Source organism: Rutidosis leptorrhynchoides, chromosome 8 (genome assembly GCF_046630445.1).
Source record: "Rutidosis leptorrhynchoides isolate AG116_Rl617_1_P2 chromosome 8, CSIRO_AGI_Rlap_v1, whole genome shotgun sequence".
NCBI classification, from domain to species: Eukaryota; Viridiplantae; Streptophyta; class Magnoliopsida; order Asterales; family Asteraceae; genus Rutidosis; species Rutidosis leptorrhynchoides.
The window spans coordinates 91,371,448-91,394,817 of record NC_092340.1 but is presented as its reverse complement, the minus strand read 5'-3'; the positions used below and the strand labels follow the sequence as shown (position 1 = coordinate 91,394,817).

The window sequence follows — 23,370 nt, the reverse complement described above, 5'->3', positions numbered from 1 at the left end:
ACGCTTTGACAAGTGTAGATGTGTACAATTTATTTGTACAACTTTGTTATTGTTGATTGTCACGTTTGAAGGTAAAAATTATCTCAACATTAAGTTCGTGCATTCCAGTTTGCTATATATATAAGTAAAAAAAATAAAAAAACCTATCATATATACATTAGATTTCTTTTTGAGTAAAGGAATTATCCTGATAAATATTATTAAAAAAAAAGTACACTATTGGCGTCTCACTAAGAGAGGCAGGCTACTATCAGCTGAGCTATATGTCATTACTAAATGATCGTCACAAATGATCATTTTTCTTGTAGTGAACCACAAGCCAGCCTCATGCCAGTGGTAGGATTTTCATGTGTTTATCCTTTTCTTTTTCGTTTCTTCTTTACTCCATATCTCTTATGAACCGGTTCGAAGCTATTGTGACTTCCATTCCTTTTTCCGACCATCGGCGTTGCTCTCATGGGACGATTCCGTTCCATTTCTGTGTGTACTCTGTGAGCTACTGTGGCGTGGTGAGAATGGTTTCTCGTTTAGTATCTTTTCTACCGGCTTTCTTTCCTTCCGGCTCTCACGTTTTTTTGGGCAAACTCATGGTTGCCACCCTTGCGCTACCTCGCCCTTTTTCAATGTGTTGAACCTTTTGTTCGACTGGATCTAGCTTTGGGGTTCGTGGTGTTGTTGGTTGTCTTTTTGTTGACTTTTCCGGAACGGTGGTGCCAGATTTTCAACCTGCGGTGGTACGCTACGGAGTTTTGGTTTTGTGGCTACAAAATCAGCGGTACTTGTGCTAGTTCCTAGACACTCTCACTCCTTTGGATCTGGTTTGTTTTCATTAACTGACGACGTCCTTTCTTCACATTGGTTCTTCTTCGACAGTGGAGACCTTGTGTTGCTGCCCTCCACTCCGAGCTCATCGCTCGTTCTAGATCTACTTCTTTGTTCCTTGTTACTTTTAGGTCGTGGCTTATAATGGTTCAAGGTGTTTAGCACCGGTATAAGAAAGTTTGTGTCAGGTTGTTTACATTCTGGAGGCGGCAGATATATATTTTCAGTTGGAAACCGGTGCGGGCTAAATTATGGGTGATTGCAGGATCATGGCGGTGTTTTTAGTGTGATTGGGCGATGCTTTGTTCGTATTTGATTGCGGTTTGCGGTGTTCCCGTCGTCGTGGGTGTCGGATTCGGTTGATTTTGGACTTTTCTTTTTGTTGGATGTCGTTTTTTGGAGGCGATTGAAGATCCGAGGGTCTTAGTTTAGAGTGTTACATGATTTTGTGTTTGTGAAATTGGTGTGTCATGTTCACTAGAATGATTGTTGGTGTATTTGTGTCTCTCATTCATTAGTACTAGAACGTTTGTTGATGTAGATTGATTGAAAGGTTTGTTATATGTGGTCGTTTTAGGGTCTAGATCATTGTGGTACATGAGATCGTTGGATCTCTTAATCGGATGTTGGTCTAACTTGTCTGTGATGTTTATAGATCTCCTGATCTATTTTTAATTTTAATTTCACAAAAGGATTTTGAACTTGATTTAGTTCAATTTGTGAAAAAATAAGATAAAATAAAAGAGGAATACTATTCTATTCCAATATTAGACCTTGAAACAGAACCTTGTTGAACAAAAAATAAGTATTAGGATACAATGGATATGCTCTGGGACGGAAGGATTCGAACCTCCGAATAGCGGGACCAAAACCCGTTGCCTTACCGCTTGGCTACGCCCCATTTACTTTTTTTATTGCACACTAATAATATAATAATAATATAAAAAATAATAAAGAGTAATATTAATATTGGTATTAAGTGTTCGTTAATTCCAGTCCAAGTATTTCGTCAGATAAAAATAAAAATAAATAAGGTGTATATGTAAAATCTATTATTTAGTATTTATAATAATAATAAAATATAGCAAAGCAATTATATTTATTAGACTTAAGGGAATTATTTAATGAATGTTAGTGGAGGGACTACCGTCATACATTATATCGAAAGTCGAGGACGATTAATGTAATTATTAATGGATAAGGATCATCTATATAATTATTTTGATGTAAACCACATGAATTATCGGCGTAATTTAGTTTATTAACAATAATAAAGAATGATATAAAATAAACATAATGGTTGCAGAAGAGCCTGCAGCCTAAAAGAAAAAACTAAAGGTAAAAAAAAAAACCTTAATAGCGAAGACAATAAACCAAACAACCTAAAATTCTACGAAGAGCCTGCAACGCGAAAGGAAAAACCAAGGCAAACAAAAACCTTAATAGCGAGGACAAAAAACCAAACAACCTAAAACCCTACGAAGACTAGAGAATTTGCCTTCATCAACCTTTCAAATAGACCTTGTATACATTAGAATTTAGTAACTGTGGTACATGAGATCGTTGGATCTCATAATCGAATGTTGGTCTAACTTGTCTGTGATGCTTATAGATCTCCTGATCTATTTTTAATTTTAATTATTATATTTTGCCAGATAAAAATAAAAATAAATAAGGTGTATATGTAAGATCTATTATTTAGTATTTATAATAATAATAAAATATAGCAAAGCAATTATTTTTATTAGACTTAAGGGAATTATCTAATGAATGTTAGTGGAGGGACTACAGTCGTACATTATCAAAAGTCGAGGACGATTAATGTAATTATTAATGGATAAGGATCATCTATATAATTATTTTAATGCAAACCACATAAATTATCGTTGTAATTTAGTTTATTAACAATAATAAAGAATGATATAAAATAAACATAATGGTTGCGAAAGAGCTTGCAGCCTAGAAGAAAAAAGCAAAGGTAAAAAAAACTTTATTAGCGAGGACAAAAAACCAATCAACCTATAACTCTACGAAGAGCCTGCAACCCGAAATGAAAAACCAAAGGCAAACAAAAACCTTAATAGCGAGGACAAAAAACCAAACAACCTAAAACCCTACGAAGACTAGAGAATATGCCTTCATCAACCTTCCAAATAGACCTTATATACATTAGAATTTAGTAATATAAAGTATAATATTCACATAATTATTGTTGGGAGTGAAAATTACGAGGTTTGGCATGTACAAGAATTTGAGATGCTGAGGGATGTCCCCACATATCGATGATGCAAATGGCGAGGTGATGATCAAAGATGGCGAGATTGCGATAGAGCCGAATGTTGAGGCTTGGAAAATGTGCAATTGTAAAGGACCCAAAACTTTATAGGCCTAAAATATAACTCAACAATATATTCATTCATTTATTTATAAACTTTTAAAACTAGCATATTTTTGCAGAATATTTATTGAACTTATTCTGATATATATATATATATATATATATATATATATATATATATATATATATATATATATATATATATATATATATATATATATATAAAGGACCTCTTTTTTGTTATTGAACGGGACCTTTAATATTAAAAGGACGTCCATGTGTTGCGAATGCGGATGACGATGATTTTTAAAATTAGCTACAAGACTATCTTGTGGGAGTGATAAAGGTTCCCGAATCACGAGAGGGCAATCCCAGATTATTAAAAAACGGGGGTATGAAATTGATAATCCAATTAATTCTTGAATAGTGAAACATTCTCTCAAATAATTTTTTTGATCCTACAAGCATCGGATATCACAAAACCCTATTTGGGATAAGACAAGAATGTGATTTGATTGTAGGCAAGAACAATACAAATATAAAGTATGAGAGAGGATGTGTTTTTCTGTGTTTTAGAATGAAAAGCCAGTGTCTGATTTTTTTGAGGTAAATTCAGCTTTAATTCGGTTGATAAACCAAAGGGTGTAACCCTTTATTTTGGCGGGAAAAAATCATTAGCCGAAACGACACGAATTTTGACGGAAAAACGTTGGCAGCAACTTTTCGATAAAAAATATAGTTCTTAAAATTTTCGAGTTAAAGGACATATCCCCTGCCCAAGTTAGAAGACATGCCCCATGCCCGAGTGAGAGGACATGCCCCATGTCCGAGTTAGATGACATGTCCCATGTCCCGATTAGAGGACATGCCTCATGTCCAGATTAAAGGACACACCCCATGTTCGAGTTAAAGGAGATGCCCCAAGTACGAGTTACAGAACATGCCTCATGTCCAAGTTAGAGGACATGCCCGATGTACGAGTTAGCAGACATTCCCTCTCTAACTCTACTTTTGGTTGGACCCCGTCGTCACTTGGATTTCGCTTGGGCGCTGCCCCTTGGACCCCGCAAGGGGGCGCAACCCCTTTGACCCCGCTCTTTTCGTGATGATATGTAGTCAGTCAACTCTTACTATCGTACACTCTACACTCTCCAAACTCGTTATTAAGTAACAACTCTTGCTTTTCAAGTAAATTTCAATTACCAAATTTAATTGTTAGATGAAACTAAAATCACCAACACGAATCACGACGCGAGAAGGCGATCCCGGATCGCAAAATTGGGCTCCTAAATCGCAAAATTACGACGGTACTGCAAGTTTGTAATATTTGATAGGATTTCATTTACACGTGTAAATTGTATCTAATCTCTTTGTAACATGTACCTACGAAAAATCAACAGAATTTTCTGTAGTTGACCGTGGACCATGGTTGCAAAACTCAGATGACTCGGCCGAGTTATCGGCGATAACTCGGCAAAAATGTTCAAACGAAAAATCAGAGTCTAACTCGCTCAGTTACTCGGTCAAACGGTGGTTAGCGACGTCGGAAAACTTAGATCTGAACGATTCTAGTAGCTCGCGTCGATCTGAATGATTTGAAACCAAACTCTTGTAGATCTGAGCGATTTGAAACCCAAATGAGACTTGTATTTTTTAAAGGGAATAGAGATGGACAGTACGTTGAAGCCTACCGAGTCCCTCCTTTCTAACACATATATTTATAAAATGTTTGTTTATAGCTAATATATATATTATATATCTATAATATATGAAATAATTGTGCCGTTGGTCCCTCCATTTTATCCCAAAAAGCTAACAGCGTCTCTCAAGTTTTTTTTTTTTTTTGGCTTTCAGCGTCCCTCCATTATCCCATTTAAGCATATCGAGTCCCTCCGTCAACCATCCGTTAAAAATGTCCGTCAAATCATGACATGTGCATTGCATGTGAGGGTAAAATCGTCTTTTACCTTCTTCATCTGAATCATTTATTTTATTTTTTTTAAATCTCATTTATCTTTCCTTTTTTCTTTTTCTTCTTTTGCCTTTCCTTTTCTTTATTATAATTAATAATTAATAATTAATTATAATTTATTTTTCTTGTTCACATTCTAATTTATCTTTTCCTTCTTCACCCTTTTTCAATTGTTTGCACTATACCTGCTCCAATATTATTCAAGATTTACAAAACCAACAATTATTCAAGATTTGGCAAGCTTCATGTAAATAAATAAAGAAATTTACAAAACCCACATAAACAAATTTATATTCATCAGCACCTGCAAATTTATATCCACATAGTGTTTTCTTATTTCTTTCAGATTTTGTAGTAGATGATGGTTGAGGAAATAAAGAAAAAAACTTTAATCACAACAGAATCATCTATTCATATACGACTATTATTCATCACTGTTACAAATTACATAGAATAAAATGATTCACAGTACAAATAAAAATGATGACAAAATGTTTTGCAATCGTAAGTTAAAAATATACCTTGATTGCATTTACTTCCTGGGTGAATCATTTTCACCTCTACATCATCTTAATCAAAATTTTCATATATTCCTTAGATGCTCATAAATACAAATCGGGACCTGATCTGAGTATGTAACAACAACCGAATCATTTTCAACATCATATATGATTCACAACAACCAATTGATCACAGATCTGGATTTCTTCATTCATCGTGCATAAACTTTACACCTTGAGCTCTCTGGAACTATCTAGTCATTTGGAGATTACATTGAGGAGTGATTCGTGTTTCTGGATATTCATTTTTGCTAACTGAAGCTTCAAATCCGATTAAGTAAGCTGGTTTTGGTCGGAACTGATTCATCGGGTTCGGCACGGGTTTATAACTTGGATGGTTTAATTCTTTTAGAAATGTTGCATATGAGGAATTTTAGCAGAATCAAAAACGGGTGAATTGATGTGGAGTATTTGATTTATTGTGGATAGAATGATAGATCCAATTGATGGAGACCCACCCAAACTACTAGTAATATCGATAAGGGAAAAAAAGTACTACCTCCGTCCCTAAATTATTGTCCAGTATTCCATTTTGGGATGTCTCAAATTAATTGTCTACTTCCATAAATAGAAAGGAAAGGAGATATTTCATTGGTGGATCTGGAGAGAGAAGATATTTCATTAGTGGAGAAATAAAGTTAGTGGGATTTCTTAAAACTATGTGTTTTTTGTCTGGGGACAATTAATCTGGGACGGAGGGAGTACTACGTACCTAATTTGTGTTCAAGTTTATTCTTGTTACAAGTTTAGATATGAAGTAGATGATAATGATAATTTGTTTATACCTAATTTATTTGAATTTGATTGGAAAGTTGAATTTAGATTAGATTAGATTTTGTTATTTGGATATTTGGATTTTTTAAATTTGATTTGAAAGTTAGATTTGGATCTGAGCACATATTGTCATCTACATGGAGCTTAAAAAGAAGATTTTACCCTCAAATGCAATGCACATGTCATAAGTTAACGGACCTTTTTAATGGAAGTTTGACGGAAGGACTCGGTATCTTTAAATGTGATAATAGAGGGACGCTGAAAGCCAAAAAAAAAAACTTGAGGGACGCTATTAGCTTTTTGGGGTAAAATGGAGGGGCCAACCGCACAATTATTTCATAATATATTAAAAACATTTATTTATATTAGAAAAGTCAATATTAGTCAACATCTGAGTTCTCTCCCGAGTTCTCCCCGAGTCGCCGATAACTCCTCAAAAACCGCATGCCGAGTTCTCCCCGAGTCGCGAGTTTTACAACCTTGCCGTGGACTAAACCAAACAAATATATTGTGAATAACCACGTTAAATTCTCGTGTTCTTTACGTTTTTTATTTTTATTTTACTTGTTTACTATGATATTCATTTGTTTTGCAGTGAGTTTGAAAGTTATAAGGTCATGTTGGTCTCGCTAAATTCCTAACAATTATATCATCGACAAGCCTTATCCTTGATAACATTTTAGTGATTTTAATTTATAGTATGTGTGTGTGTGTATAAATATATAAATATGTAAATGTATATGCATATATTTGGTATATATGTACGTGTATGTATATATGGTAAAAATGAATAATGTATGATAAATTTTTATCCATATTCATTTCACTAATCATATATTAATACATCGATAGATTTGGTATTCATTATATCTAGAGATCATTGTCATCCCTAACTATGATGCATTTACTTGCTGTAGAAGGATATTGCTGGTCAAGAACAGCTGATAGGCAGACATCAAGACTACGATCGACTTATTTGAAAGCAGTTTTACGGCAAGATGTGGCATACTTTGACTTGAATGTTACAAGTACGGCCGAAATCATTACTTGTGTTTCTTGTGATAACCTGATTATACAAGAAGCCATTAGTGAGAAGGTAAATCCATGGCTTCACTTGTCTGTGTTTTTGGCCATTGCAAACTTGAACCTCCGTTAACTCGTATAGATCTTGACATCTTGTTTATTAACGTACATTCGAGATTTATTTATAACCTTTTTTTTTTATTATTTCGACACACAATGCAGGTTCCTCTGTTTGTGATGAATGTGGCAACTTTTGTTGGGGCATATGTTGCGGCATTTACGTTACAATGGAGGCTAGCAATTGTTGGGGTTCCATTTATTTTACTATTAGTTATTCCTGGATTAATATATGGAAGAATTCTAATGAATTTGTCAAGAAAGATCAGAGAGGAGTATAATAAAGCTGGTGACGTGGCACAGCAGGCGATTTCTTCCATCAGGACAGTTTATTCATTTGTTGGTGAAAGTAAGACCATTGAAGACTACTCTACTGCTCTTCAAAGAACGGTAAATTTAGGTTTAAAGCAAGGTTTAGCTAAAGGGCTAACGATTGGCAGCACCGGTATAATTTTTGGCGTTATGTCTTTCATGGGTTGGTACGGCAGTCGAATGGTAATGTACCATGGAACTAAGGGGGGAAGTGTATTCGGTGTAGCAACTGCCATGACCGTTGGTGGATTGTAAGTTTGTTTATTCTCATTCTGACCCTTTTTTTAAGGGCGGTTAGAGTCACTGACGGGTTCGAACGCGATGTCGGAACCCACCCACCCAATCATTTCTTATAACGAACATTACAGTCCTACCACCCTCAGGAGGAAACCCCCACGGGGAATCCATACGGGTATCGCGTGTGGTAAAACCCCCACGGGTGAGGTCGAACGCAAGACGTCCGCAACCTCCAAGGCCCATGAAATGGGAAGATAACCTCAAGGGATATATTTTGCGGCTAGGATCGAACCCTTGACCTCCCTTATAGGAAGTCAGGTTATCACCAATACACCAACACCTTGAGGTTATTCTGACCCTTTATTTGAACATGTTGTGTTGCATAGTTTAACTTCTTCCTTATAGAAGTGTAGCTCATTTAATTGATAATGACAGATCAGTAGGTTCTGCGCTATACAACTTGAAGTACTTTTCTGATGCAATGGCTGCCAGCAACCGAATAAGAGAAGTGATCATAAGAGTACCGAAGATTGATTCAGACAACATGGACGGGGAAATACCGCAACAAGTCTTCGGGGAAGTCGAATTCAGGAATGTAAAGTTTGCATACCCATCAAGGCCGGAATCAGTTATATTCAATGACTTCAATTTAAAAGTGCCAGCAGGTAAGATGGTGGCATTGGTGGGTGGAAGTGGGTCAGGTAAATCGACGGTGATTGCATTATTGCAAAGATTTTATGATCCTATAGGAGGGGTGATTTGTTTAGATGGGGTGAGGATTGATAAGCTTCAGTTGAAATGGTTAAGATCGAAAATGGGTTTGGTGAGTCAAGAGCCTGCGCTATTTGCGACAACCATTAAAGAGAACATACTTTTCGGCAAGGAGAATGCCACAATGAAACAAGTGGTTGATGCTTCCAAAGCTTCGAACGCGCACAAATTTATCTCTCTGTTGCCTCAGTGCTATTACACTCAGGTTCTTCTGTAATTCTTGAACCATCATAAACTAAATTTAAAAGTCAATTAGATGTCAAAATTGTTTTGGCTGATTAAATTAGACTGATTATGGTAAGTACAGAAAGTACAATTAGAAAGTTAAATTTAGTTTGTCCTCTGGGTCCTTTTATTGATGCGGGTCAAAACCTGAATCTAAAACTAGTGAATCATATGTCCATTAATCTACAAATGTTGAAGATTATAGTCATACTTATTAATTTAACCAAGTCCCCTTACATAAATACTTAACATTAGACACTTGAAACTAACTCATTAAACTAAATTTGCTGGCTCAAAAGGTAAAGGTAGAAGGTTTTTCCCGGTTCGGGCTACCCAGGAGGGTGAGTAATCCGAACTCCTACTCTGATGTAAGCAACCCAGCCGAATTACTCTCTGGCTGTTTCCGACCCTTCTTTGACCACCACAAAATATTCATCCTAGACATGATTCGAACCTGAGACCTCTTGCAAGGAACACAGGGCCCAAACCACTTGGCTAAATAACACAACTCTATATTTTTTTAACCCATAATACAACTTAATATGGACTCCATAATTATCAGAATATGAGAATGAGAATTTCAATCACTTTATGACAGTAATATCACTAACAATTTGCTTGGCATCTCACTCTTAGTTCATGTCAACAATTTATATAGGTTGGTGAAAGAGGAGTACAAATGTCAGGTGGACAAAAGCAAAGAATTGCTATTGCCCGTGCCATAATCAAATCGCCTCATATCCTTCTCTTGGACGAGGCGACAAGTGCACTCGACACAGAATCAGAAAGAGTTGTTCAAGAAGCACTTGATCTTGCAGCCATGGGCCGAACCACCATCGTCATAGCTCACCGCCTTTCCACTATTAGAAACGCAGACGTGATCGTGGTTGTCCAGAATGGCCAGGTGGTTGAGTCTGGTTCCCATGAGGACCTGATTCGACACGGAAAAGGCGTTTACGCATCACTCGTTCACTGCCAAGAAATCAAGAAAAAAGAAGAATCCTCTAGTCTTAATTCCACACGCGAACATTCAAAAATCTCGTCAATATTTGATGTCCACAACACGAGCGGTCGAAATCATTCGGCGTTGAGCAGATCGAGTTCTATAAACTCAGCCAACAAATGTACATTGAATGCCAACCAAGAAACTCGAGTTCCAAGTTTTAGGAGACTTTTAGCAATGAGCGTTGCCGAGTGGAAGGAAGCATCGTTAGGGAGCATAGGGGCGATTCTATTTGGTGCAGTTCAACCAGTTTACTCTTTCGCTTTAGGGTCGATGATATCAGTATTATTTTTAGAGGATCATGATGAGATCAAGCGTAGCACGATGATTTATGCATTGAGTTTTGCAGGTTTGGCAGTTTTGTCAATGGTAGTCAACGTCATTCAACACTACAATTTTGCAGCCATGGGAGAATACTTATCGAAGAGGGTCCAAGAAAGGATTTTGTCAAAGATACTAACCTTTGAAATTGGGTGGTTCGACCGTGATGAACATTCAAGCGGAGCAATCTGTTCAAGGCTCACTACTGATGCCAATGTGGTATGTTATATGCTTAGTTGGTCTTTCTACAAATAGTTAATTTCTTGCTTTTTGTTTGGCACTAATCCATTTCTAATTATATCTTCAGATAGTTAAAGGTTTAGAATTTCACAGAGTGGCGATTCCAGAATCAAAACTTAATGTGGTCCCGAAATTTTTTCCCAACACTATTTTTATATGAATGATACTTGGTGGTTGTTTACCTAAAAAATTCTATAAATTCTAAAAATATATGAGGTCCTATAGTTAAAACTAGTTGTGTCCTATACAATTTGAAGAGTACAATGGTTGTTTACCTAAACAAAGCTATAAAATAAAAAAGTATATGGGGTCCTATAATTGAACTTAGTGGTTTCTTGTACAATTTGAAGAGTACTTTGTAATATAAAAATTTCAAACTAGTGGTGTACTAATGTCCCGTGATCCCACAGGCTTTGGAGTAGAATCGCCCCTGCTTTCACACAATGTTCTTTAATTTTACATCCCAAATTTCCAGTACAACCCAAATGTTTTCTAATACATATATATGATTCCTAGCTACAATGTGGTTTGTCATTCTTTTGTTAAGAACTTCATTGGTTTCAAGATAACTGACAACAGAATATGTCTTTAATAAAATTTGCAGGTTCGATCATTGGTCAGTGCCCGATACTCACTTCTGATTCAAACAGTCTCTGCAGTGACAGTTGCGTGCACGATGGGGTTGGTGATATCGTGGAGGTTGGCAATAGTTATAATATTGGTTCAGCCAATGATAATCGTGTGTCACTATTGCAAAAGGCTTCTGTTAAAGAATATGGCGCAAAAAACCATGAAATCGCAAAAAGAAAGCAGCAAGCTTGCAGCAGAAGCTATCTCGAATCTTCGTACAGTCACTGCGTTTTCATCTCAACAAAGGATCCTTAATATGCTTCACGAGACCCAAAAAGATCCAATGCGTGAAAGCATTCGGCAAGCTAGGTATGCAGGATTTGGGCTCGGGTTCTCGCAAAGCCTTATTGGTTATGTTTGGGCTCTAGCTTTTTGGTATGGTGGGAAACTGATAAGTGATGGTCAACTTGGGTCAAAAGAGTTTTTTCAAACGTTGTTTATCTTAGCGAGTACCGGCAGGGTAATTGCAGAGGCTGGAACCATGACAAATGATCTATCCAAAGGGTCTGATGCAGTGAGATCCGTGTTTGGAATTTTGGACAGTAAAACGCGGATAGATTCTGAAGATCCCGATGGCATGAAACCTGAGCTCGTTGAAGGCCACATCGAGATATGTGATGTTGACTTTGCCTACCCTGGTCGTCCTGACGTTATGATCTTTAACGGGTTCTCCATCAATATTGAAGCTGGAAGATCAACAGCCTTAGTTGGACAAAGTGGGTCCGGCAAGTCAACCATAATTGGGTTAATCGAGCGTTTCTACGATCCGACGAATGGCGTTGTCTTAGTTGACGGGATCGATATAAGGTCGTACCATTTAAGAACTCTTAGAAAATTTATCGCACTTGTGAGCCAAGAACCGACATTATTCGCCGGTACTATACTTGAAAACATCATATACGGAGCTTCAGAAGATGTTAGTGAAACAGAAATCATCCAGGCTGCAAAAGCAGCAAATGCACATGATTTTATAGCTTGTTTGAAAGAAGGGTACAACACGTTGTGTGGTGATCGAGGCGTACAGTTGTCAGGAGGACAAAAACAACGCATTGCTATAGCGCGTGCCATATTGAAAAACCCTGCAATATTGTTACTAGACGAGGCCACTAGTGCGCTAGATAATGAATCGGAGAAAGTAGTGCAAGACGCACTAGAACGAATGATGGTGGGACACACTACGGTGGTGGTGGCGCATCGATTGAGTACGATACAAAGTTGTGACACAATTGCAGTTTTGGAAAAAGGAAAGGTGGTTGAGGAAGGGAACCATGGTTCGTTACTAGCTAAAGGGCCGAGTGGGGCCTACTACTCATTGGTTCATCTTCAAAAGGCTAGTTATACTGATCATAAGATGGAGTGATAAATGAAGGCGAACTTCAGGTTTAATCACATTTGATATCAATATTCAGTACTGAAACAAGATTTATATATACTTTTTTTATTAAGATTGCATTTTACAACAATCTACTATGATTTGAATTACGAATAATTATGATAAATGATGGTAACACATACCTTCGAAATTAAAGGTAGCGCCGGATTTGAACAGGGCATCAATTTATCTGGAAATTAAATTCAGAAAAGTTACGGTATGTATGAATCAATTCGAATAATTAACAACAATTTGCAGTAAATGATATACGATTTATACAACTTGAATACTAATAATCAGTGAAGAGATGAAATGAAAGAAACGATACCTTTGGTTAATACTTGAATAGCGGGAAATTTAACCTAAGATGATTTGGGGAAAGATTGTCCAAAATCGTGTATTTTTGTTTTACTCCCTGTTGTTGTATATATACGTAATTTTGGCCTGTCTACTTTACCATAATGTTCCAAATTTGTTACCATAATGTTCCAAATTATTTGCTTTAGGGTGCATTTGTTTACCTCTTAATGGAATGGTTCAGTACTGAATGCTGAACCATTCAGCATTCAGTGCGTTTATTTTTTTACCTCTGAATGACATATGGTGCTGAATGGTTCAGAATTAAGCTCTGAACCATTCAGAGCAGAAACACTCTCTTAACCATTAAGAGCTTAAATTTCTGTAATATTGACCTGAAATCATACCCTGATCACTTAACTAACAAATATATTAAATTTTTATTAATGTAACACGTTAATAAGGTAGTTTTACTCAGTTAATATCGTTTATTCTAAATGATTATCAAACAGCTTATTTTCATTCAGAACAAACTTTATTCAGAGGCTCTGAACCATTCAGCACTAAATCATTTAGTTTTATCAAACGCACCCTTAGTTTGTTAGGTTTGCATTTACTTCTTATTTAGTTATAGTGGAGACTTGGTTATAAATAGTTTTCGTTTCGTTTGTAGCTTTTTAGGTACGAGTCTCCCCGTTTTTCTATTCTATTCTTTGTGGAAGTCGTTTTCTTTTAAAAAAAACGTCTTAATTTCTATATGAGTAATCATTTTTTGGAAGAAAAAAGAGTAATAGTTGAGAAAATTTATGGATTTAATACTAAAGATGCTCATCTGATTCTAGCCCAGAATCTTCCCCTTCTGTTTCGCCATCTATTCCTACTCGAACTATCCATACCCGTAGTATGGCAGATATTGTCAAGCCTAAAATTCTTTTTAATCTCTCGGCCACTACTTCTCTTTCTCTGCTACCCTCTAATGGTAAAGATGCTCTTGCCGGCCCTAATTGGAAAAAATGCTAATGGATAATAACACATGGGTTCTTGTCCCCATTCACCTAACATGCATGTTATATAGATCTTTGTGGATTTTCAAGCACAAGATGAAATCGGATGGTACTTTTGAATGATATAAGGCTTGGTTAGTTGGTGATGGACATTCACAGCATCTCGGCATTGATTGTAACAAGACTTTTAGTCCGGTTGTAAAACCGGAAACTCCTAGGTCACCCTTTAAGATTTTTATTCTTTTATCTTCAATTAAAATGAGGTTATTTTCAGAGGATTTCGTCAACGCAATTTTAACAACAATCGTTAATATGCATTAAATCGTTGTATACAACAATTATTTATTACATTTTAAGTTACTGCTATCAAATTATACAATAGTTTAAAGCCTGTTAACAACACACCTTAAGGCTATCATTAGCAAAATTCAGAAAATACACTACATTCACTAAATAATTTATGCAAGAAAGTTCCATTTATTTATTAAAATTGATCTTAGGTATCCTACATTATTTTTGTGTTGTATTTGAAAACATAAACATTATCATTTAAACAATATCAGTATCATTATCATTAGTACAATATTACTTATCTTTCTCGATATTCAAAACAATTCAAGTTGTCTACACGGTCTGGTTTATGTAGGTTACAAAATGCATCACCGTCATTACTTTGAGGACAAACTCATAAATTATATAAATATAAAAAGCATAGGCGGAGACAAAAGAGACTAAGGGGTGCTCAGCCTCCTCCAAGGCTCAAATAAAGCCCAAATCTCAAGTGTATTTTATGCTCAAATAATTATAACCATCTCTCAATGATCAAGTCTCAAATATATTATTATATTTAAATAATTGTAAATTAATTGGCTCAATTGTTCAAGACTCATATAATTTACAAGTAGTCCGTTGTCACTTTAAAAATTAGTTTAAAATTTTAAAAATTATAAATATAATATATGTTTATCGAGTAAGTCACTCTCATCTCTTAATCCTGATTTCGCCTCTGCTATTAAAAAGTCTGTTTGATTATAACACGAAACACAAGCGTGCTAAATACAAATTAAAGCATTAGCATGAAACTACATGATTTTTAGCTTAATTATCATCAACTACAAATGCATGTAAAGAAAGTTTAAGAATTGAGTACCTTTGATAATAAATTCCGAGGTATATTTTTGATTGGATTCATGGAATCTACATAAAAAGTTGCATATAATTATAACGTAATACAATTTATAAACAATGAGCTAAAACGAAATTAAACAATTTACCACATTTGAAAACATGTTAAGTTTAGCATAAGGGAGCTTATATATATTATATATTGTTCTAAATTCTAGATGGTTTATCTACATCTATCAAGAGAAAATGTAAATTATGACTCATGAATACCCCTAATTTATTGTAATTGTTATGACTTCGACGGTTTTAGTTTATCATTTGACTGATTCATTGACTTATTTCCCAAGAATTTAATTATTAATTTATGACACTATTACATGTACTTCATCAATAAGTGCCTATTCTTTTTTTACTGCTATTTCGGCATCACAAGAAGGAACTGAACCAGTTTCGCAATCACTGTCAACAACGCACGCTACGAAGGAAACACCAACACATGATATGGAGGAAACCCACCCAAAAATCAGGAAGGAAAAACCTCCGAGAAGAATTAAACCAGTACAAGAAAACGTTCAAACCGGGACGACTCTTTTAGAGACGACATATAGTCATCCCAAAAAGTCGACTAAACAACAAAAAATGAGTCAGTTATCTGAAAAGTTTGACTATTTTTTTCCGGACGACCTTCCTGGACGACATGTCATTCCCGTAAATTCTGACATTTTTTTTTTTACTTTCTTATTTTTATTTTTGTCCGTGCCAAAAAATTGGCTCTAAAAAGAGTTAATTTTCTAGCGCGAACTTTTGGGGACGACATGTCGTCCTTAAAGACTTTCTGGGACGACGTCAGCTGACCTTTTCTATTTAGGCTCCATTATTAATGCTTTTTAACCTCAACCACACCATTATCATTAACATTTCTAACGAATTCGAAATAGAGGCACACTGTGAGTGTCGTGAAGTTTTTGTTCACCGAACGTCTTAGTCAGATCGGAATCCAGGATGTCGGTTCTATGGTCGTCCTAACTATCCGGTATGGTAAAATTATCTGTTTATATTTGTGTTCGCTCTCTAACGAAATATTATATTTCAAATTAATTTCATTTATTTTTTGCAGTTCACAAGTTATGGTTAGATAGACTGGTATGATCCACCCATTGGTGCTAAGGCTATGCAGATTATACCCGAATTTTTACCGAAAAAGAATAAGCTTGAAGATGACCTCAAAGTTGAAAAACGTCGAGTTAGAAACGAGGAATTTATGTTAATTAGTATTTGGGTCGTATTTATTTTAGTGTTAAGTTATTTAATTTGATTAAGTTGTTTTATGTTTCTAGTTATGTAAAATTAATGTTGTATTTTATATTAAATGAATGAAAACTAGTGGACGAATTTTCTGATTCTGAGCTCGATATTGTCAAAGTTTCAGCAACGATGACCCTGTTGATAGGTAACGTAGTTATCAGATGTCGTCCTAACAGACCTTCAAGAACACCAATATTAGTAAATAAACAATTCATAAACGCTTCGTACTAAAGAGGTCTGTTTCTGTATAATGAAGCTCATTCATTCCGGGACGACATGTCGTCTCTAATAGTAGTCCGGAAAGGTTGTCATCCCCAATTGACGATTTTCTTGTAGTGAACCCAAAAAAATCCTCAAACTTTGCCTCTCTTAGGATTCGAATCCCTGACAATGTCCTCAAAGTTCAGCCTCCCATACCACTAAACTAAAGGCTTGATGGTTCAATAAGTGCATACTTGATATATAGTTACGAAAACTTCTAACCCATTTCGTTTCCCTTACCAACTCATGAACTTACCACTTGCTCTAACCATCCATTTGTTATAATAAGTTGAGTTTATTATATATATATATATATATATATATATATATATATATATATATATATATATATATATATATATATATATATATATGTGTGTGTGTGTGTGTGTGTGTGTGTGTGTGTGTGTGTGTGTGTGTTTCTTTTTTTAAGAAAAAGCTCTATTTCGAATAAATTAGTTGCGTTTTGTTCATTAAGTTATTTCGAATTGAACTGTAACATTCCGTCTTTTTCCGTTTACTTTCTATCTATCTATTTTAAAGTCCGTTATATAATTATAACATCTTTCGTTAATACGCGTTTTAAAATATTTTGTTTAGGTAATTCACGCAACCGTTTTCGAAGTCGAGGGACTAATGTTGTCATTTGGGCAAAAAGGTGACTAGGTCAAAGGGTCAACACATCTCCTCCATTCATTTCATCCTTCAATTTTCCACTACTTCAACTTTTTCTCTCAAACACCCAATACACAAATTCATCATCTAAATTCGATCTAGCAAGTGTTCATCAAAACAAATTGCATATTTGGAATCCTTGCAGCTTCCTCTTCGAATCTATACCAACTTCATTACATTTGGGTAACTTTCTAAAAAAACACTAGATTTTACGTTCTTGATGTTTTTGACTTAAAAGTGTGTTAATTAGTGTCTATGGCTCAAGTCTAACATGTTTGTGTGATTTATTTGCTTGTTCTTGCTATTTTGATGTAACTAGCTTAAACTTGAAATGGGTGTGTTTGATCTTGAGATTTGGTTACTTAAATGTTGTTAGATGTTAAAAGTGCATGTATTAAATGTGTTACTAGCATCACTAGCTTCAATTTAATGTATAGGTTGACTTAGAGAGACTCCTTAAACATAATTACTAAATTTATGATTTTGAGTTAGGGTTTGATAGAAGTAAAATGGATTTTTGATGCATTAAATGCTTTGCAATGTTAATTGTAAGTGTTTAGTTGTATTATATGCATAATTACCTACGAAAGGACGTATTATATGCGTGCATTTAACGAAATATTATATTTCAAATTAATTTCATTTATTGTTCGCAGTTCACAAGTTATGGTTGGATAGACTGGTATGATCCACCCATTGGTGCTAAGGCTATGCAGATTATACCCAAATTTTTACCGAAAAAGAATAAGCTTGAAGATGACCTCAAAGTTGAAAAACGTCGAGTTAGAAACGAGGAATTTATGTTAATTAGTAGTTGGGTCGTATTTGTTTTAGTGTTAAGTTATTTAATTTGATTAAGTTGTTTTATGTTTCTAGTTATGTAAAATTAATGTTGTATTTTATATTAAATGAATGAAAACTAGTGGACGAATTTTCTGATTCTGAGCTCGATATTGTCGAAGTTTCAGCAACGATGACCCTGTTGATAGGTAACGTAGTTATCAGATGTCGTCCTAACAGACCTTCAAGAACACCAATATTAGTAAATAAATAATTCATAAACGCTTTGTACGAAAGATGTCTGTTTCTGCATAATGAAGCTCATTCATTCCGGGACGACATGTCGTCCATACTAACTTCATTACATTTGGGTAACTTTCTAAAAAAATACTAGATTTTATGTTCTTGATGTTTTTGACTTAAAAGTGTGTTAATTAGTGCCTATGGCTCAAGTCTAACATGTTTGTGTGATTTATTTGCTTGTTCTTGCTATTTTGATGTAACTAGCTTAAACTTGAAATGTGTGTGTTTGATCTTGAGATTTGGTTACTTAAATGTTGTTAGATGTTAAAAGTGCATGTATTAAATGTGTTACTAGCTTCAATTTAATGTGTAGGTTGACTTAGAGAGACTCCTTAAACATAATTACTAAATTTATGATTTTGAGTTAGGGTTTGATAGAAGTAAAATGGATTTTTGATGCATTAAATGCTTTGCAATGTTAATTGTAAGTATTTAGTTGTATTATATGCATGATTACCTACGAAACGGCGTATTATATGCGTGCATTTAATTCCCGAATCATCAATGTGCATTTATGGACTTGAAGCATTTATGATGAGCATTGATTGATCATTTAATTTGGAAATTCGATTATTGAAAATGTTAGATTTGATTGATGATATGTATCTAGTTGTATTCCTCGTTAAAATACCTTTCCAACGATATATGGTATGCGTTTTTAGTGTCATAAATTGTGTTTAAATGAAGTTTGGTTCGAGACTTGTTAATTTTTCAGCTTTTCCCACTGGAATCAGGTAGTGATGCGGCGCATCCCTATTGGTTGCGGTGCATCAGCAGACAGATGCGGCGCATCACTAAGGGATGCGGCGCATCTGAAGCTGGCTGTCCAAATTGTCTTTTTTTTCCGTTTAATTCCCGCTATGCTATACATGTCCGATTAACATGAAACTTGGCCAACATGCTTATATATGCTTATCTTTCATAGAAAAATTTTCGGATACCCGACCCGACCCCGTTGACTTTGACCAAGTTTGACTTTTAGTCAAACTTAACCAAATATTTATGCGATCGTTCTAGCGTGCTTTTATACTTGTATCTTGCATGAAACTTGACAACGTGATTCACATGCTACGAAATTGAGTCGTAACGAGCCATAGGACCAATTGAACACTTTGACCGACCGTGTTTACCGATATTGATACAACCTATTTGTTTAGGTCAAGACTAGCATTCGTTCTTGCACACGTTACTTTGTGAAGTACATTTATATTCGTGCAATCAAGGTGAGATCATAGTCCCACTTTTACTCTTTTATACTTATACTTGGGATGAGAAAACATAAACGATTTATACTTTTATATATTGAACACAAGTACGAAAACAAACATTCAACGTACGAGTTAGAACAAAAATCCTCAATTCAATTATCATTAGTTACACTTGTAGTGTGTAAGCGAGTAATTATGTTGTGTGGCCATACGGGTTTGATGAACCCTCATTCGGACGGTTCACTACCGTTAGTGAATGAAATATAATTTTATTAGTATAGTGTATGTTCTAACACTATGGATTCAGAGGTAACATTCAGTTAAGCCTTGATAATTGGGTGCTCGTGATACAATCAACATCTTTGGAATGCAAACGATTTGGATAATCAACTTATACTAAATCTTGTGGTTCAAATACATACGTTTACTAATACACCTATGATTTCACCAACGTTTTTCGTTGACAGTTTTTTAAATGTTTTTCTCAGGTCCTTGAATGCTAAGTGATACATGCTTCCGCACTCTACTTTTTGATACTTGATTGGATGTCGAGTATACATGCATACATGGAGCGTCTTTTGACTTACTTTAAATTGTGTCGCATAGGTTTCATTTGTACTTTAAACGTTGTAATATAACTAGTCGTTGAACTACTTTTGTAAACTTGAAACATCCATACATTTGAAATGAATGCGACATATTTTGGTCAAACGTTGTTTTAAAGACTTATGACCATGTGACGGGACCTAAGTAGACGGCGCCGTCAATGACGATTTTGTCGGGTCGCTACATGAATGGTGATAAAGGAGAAACCTAACTCGCGGCAAAAATAAAGATAAATACCGTCAAAAAATTGGGTGGATTTTTTTGTTGAATAATATATTAAATTGAAATTTACATTCGAGTGGGTCGTGAAAAGATGTAAAAAGAAGACTATCGATTAACATACGTGGCTACATAATCCTCAAGCTTTCTTCTCATAATTTATTCCTTGTTATGGTGCTAACTTAGCATCAATGTATATAATATATTTTGAGTATTAATAGATAATAGTTGTGTTCTGTAGCCAAGTAACAGACACAAAGCATGTGAAGGTTGTGCTCTATCACAACTGGTAAGCACAATATTTGTAATGTGGGACTTTTCATTTTAATAATATTTTCCCTTTCAATATATATATATATATTATAAGGATGTTAAATTACATAAATACCCATGTTCTCATCATATTTATTTGTGAGAATGTTCTCACTAGAGTGTTACCCTATATATATATATATATATATATATATATATATATATATATATATATATATATATATATATATATATATATATAGGGGCATGATCAATGGGGAAGTAACCAATCGGGGGGAAGCATAATTTTTTTTTTTCGTTTTTTTTTGAATTTTTTTTTCCCGGCATCAAGATCACAAGAAAATATAAACATTTAGAAGAGACACTTCGTGATGAATGTTATTATTTAGGCGGGAAAACGATCGACAAAAATAACATTCAAGATAATATTGTTCGTGAAGAATATGAACGTTTTTTTTTCCATGTTTTGTGAAGTAAAATTTAGTCCGATTTAGAGTTTAGGGTTTAGGGTTTAGGGTTTGGTGTTTTGGGTTTATTCCATAAACCCAAAACACCAAACCCTAAACCTTAAACCCTAAACCCTAAACTCTAAACTGTTCGTGTTAAAAACTCAATCTAAATCCTAAATCTAAACCCTAAAACCTAAATTTCTACACCCTAATATCTAAACCCTATAAACCCTAATATCTAAACCCTAATATCTAAACTCCAATAGCTAAAACCTCAAAATACGCTCGAAAAATACGATAATTGTTATATATTACTTCTTCGAGCGTTTTTCCGCCAAAATAAAAACATTTATCACAAAGTGTCTCTACTAAATGTTCATATTTTCATCTCATCTATAATGTTCGTGAAAAAAGTTTTTTCAAAAAACGAAAAAAAAAAGTTTTTGTTTTCCCCCGCTTCCCCCCGAATGGTTACTTCTCTCTTAATCCTACCCCTGAAAAGTTACAATTAATACCCAAAGTTGAAGGGATAAAACTATAAATATCCCTAAAAAGTTACACTTGATATCTAAAATTGAGTGGGTTAAACTGTAAATTTGGAATAGTGATGGGTTGTTGTTTTCAAGTAGTTAAAAGATCAAAAATTGAGTCTCTTTTAGTATATAAGGGAAAATACTGAGGGGTCGTAGGTTTTAATACTCCTAAATGTAGTTGTGCTAGTGGTCGTAAGTAGGGTGTCCAATATTTGATTTCAAACCGTTTAAATCGAAAATCAACCTAAAAAAACGAACCGAATTTGAATTCAGTTTTCGATTCGGTTTTCAAATCTGAATTCGATATTCAATTTTAATTTTTTGAACTTGGTTAAATCAGAAACCGAATTCAAAACCCAATTTGAGTGGTAATATTAAATTAATAATTTATATAGAACAAAAATAAATTTAAAAATTCAAAATTGGACTTAAAAGCCTTTTTCTACATTTATTTTAAATAAAGTATCGATCTTTTTTTTTATTCGAAATCAAACCGAATTCCAATTCGGTTTTTGGTTCGGGTTCAGTTTCGGTTTGAAATTGAATTCATTTTAACAATTGTTTCTCATATTGTTAATCTTTCCGGAGACCTCTATATAAAGATAGTTGGTTGGAATTTCTCTAATATCTTTGCCCATTTTTTATTTGGTCGACATTTTAGAGGAAGACTTCGTTGTTGAAGTTCCGGTAAATATCTCTCCTTTGTTTTCGAGGCCCAACAAGCTCGTTCATGTTAATTCTGTAGTTGACACTTGACAGTAATGGTGTTGGGTCCTCAACCCCGGTTGATTTTTTCTCTCGTTGCCTCAAAAATTGATAAAGTGAAAGGGAAATTATCAATGTCTGAGGAGATGTTTGTGACTTTTGATGAAATGATGAAGAGTATGGAGGACGTCTAAGTCAAGTCAAGGACTCAAGGTTAGCCTTTTCAATTCAAGCGTTCCACCCATTGTCTAGGGGAAAGTTAAAAAATAAAAAAGAGGAAAACGTGTTCAAGCTAGAATGCGATGATAGATGTTATGATGCATTAAGACTCGTAATATCAATTTCAAAATTAAATTAAATTAATTAGATAAAGTATTCAAGCCTAATTAATTAAAGTGGTCGTGCAAGCTTAATGAATTAATTGAAGAGTTCAAACAATATTAAATGTAAAATGATCCAGTCAAACATAAAAAGAATACAAGTCTTAACTTACTACCATAAAAAGAATTTTATAATCATATACATCTTTACTAAATATGTAAAACGAATATCCGATCCATCGAATATCACATGATCCGATTTATTTATAATAAATATAAATAATTTAAATCAATATATGGATATAGATATAGATATGAATATGAATGATCTATATAATTTTTGGATCGGATATGAATAGTCATAGATATACAAATTATTACCAAAAATATAACTATACATACATAAATATGTGCTAAATACACGCGCTCAGGCGCGCGCGCGCCGCACACACACACACACACACATATATATATATATATATATATATATATATATATATATATATATATATATATATATATATATATATATATAACAAATAGGTATTTGCTTAGGTGGCATTTTATTATTAATTTAAATTAATTATTCA

General features: G+C 34.5%; 1 protein-coding gene and 1 long non-coding RNA gene across 2 annotated transcripts; one reads left to right on the top strand and one right to left on the bottom strand.

Annotated features, from left to right (window-relative positions):
- Positions 1-7,294: 7,294 nt before the first annotated feature.
- LOC139861278 (uncharacterized) lies at positions 7,295-13,104 on the bottom strand. The gene is made up of 3 exons (XR_011763704.1): positions 13,046-13,104; positions 12,861-12,907; positions 7,295-7,532 (listed from the first exon to the last, which is right to left on the bottom strand). It is a non-coding gene; the product is annotated as an uncharacterized lncRNA (long non-coding RNA).
- LOC139861996 (ABC transporter B family member 15-like) lies at positions 7,712-12,705 on the top strand. The gene is made up of 4 exons (XM_071850533.1): positions 7,712-8,169; positions 8,591-9,131; positions 9,810-10,694; positions 11,320-12,705. The coding sequence occupies exons 1-4, from the start codon at positions 7,727-7,729 to the stop codon at positions 12,703-12,705; spliced, it is 3,255 nt and encodes a 1,084-aa protein (XP_071706634.1). The 5' UTR covers positions 7,712-7,726.
- Positions 13,105-23,370: the final 10,266 nt, after the last annotated feature.

Bases quoted from the DNA above. Each gene is read 5' to 3' on its own strand.
- LOC139861996 (XM_071850533.1), top strand. From the start codon at position 7,727: ATGAATGTGGCAACTTTTGTTGGGGCATATGTTGCGGCATTTACGTTA. The intron at 9,132-9,809 runs GTTCTTCTGTAA...CAATTTATATAG, and splicing joins CTCAGTGCTATTACACTCAG to GTTGGTGAAAGAGGAGTACA. The intron at 10,695-11,319 runs GTATGTTATATG...TAAAATTTGCAG, and splicing joins TCACTACTGATGCCAATGTG to GTTCGATCATTGGTCAGTGC.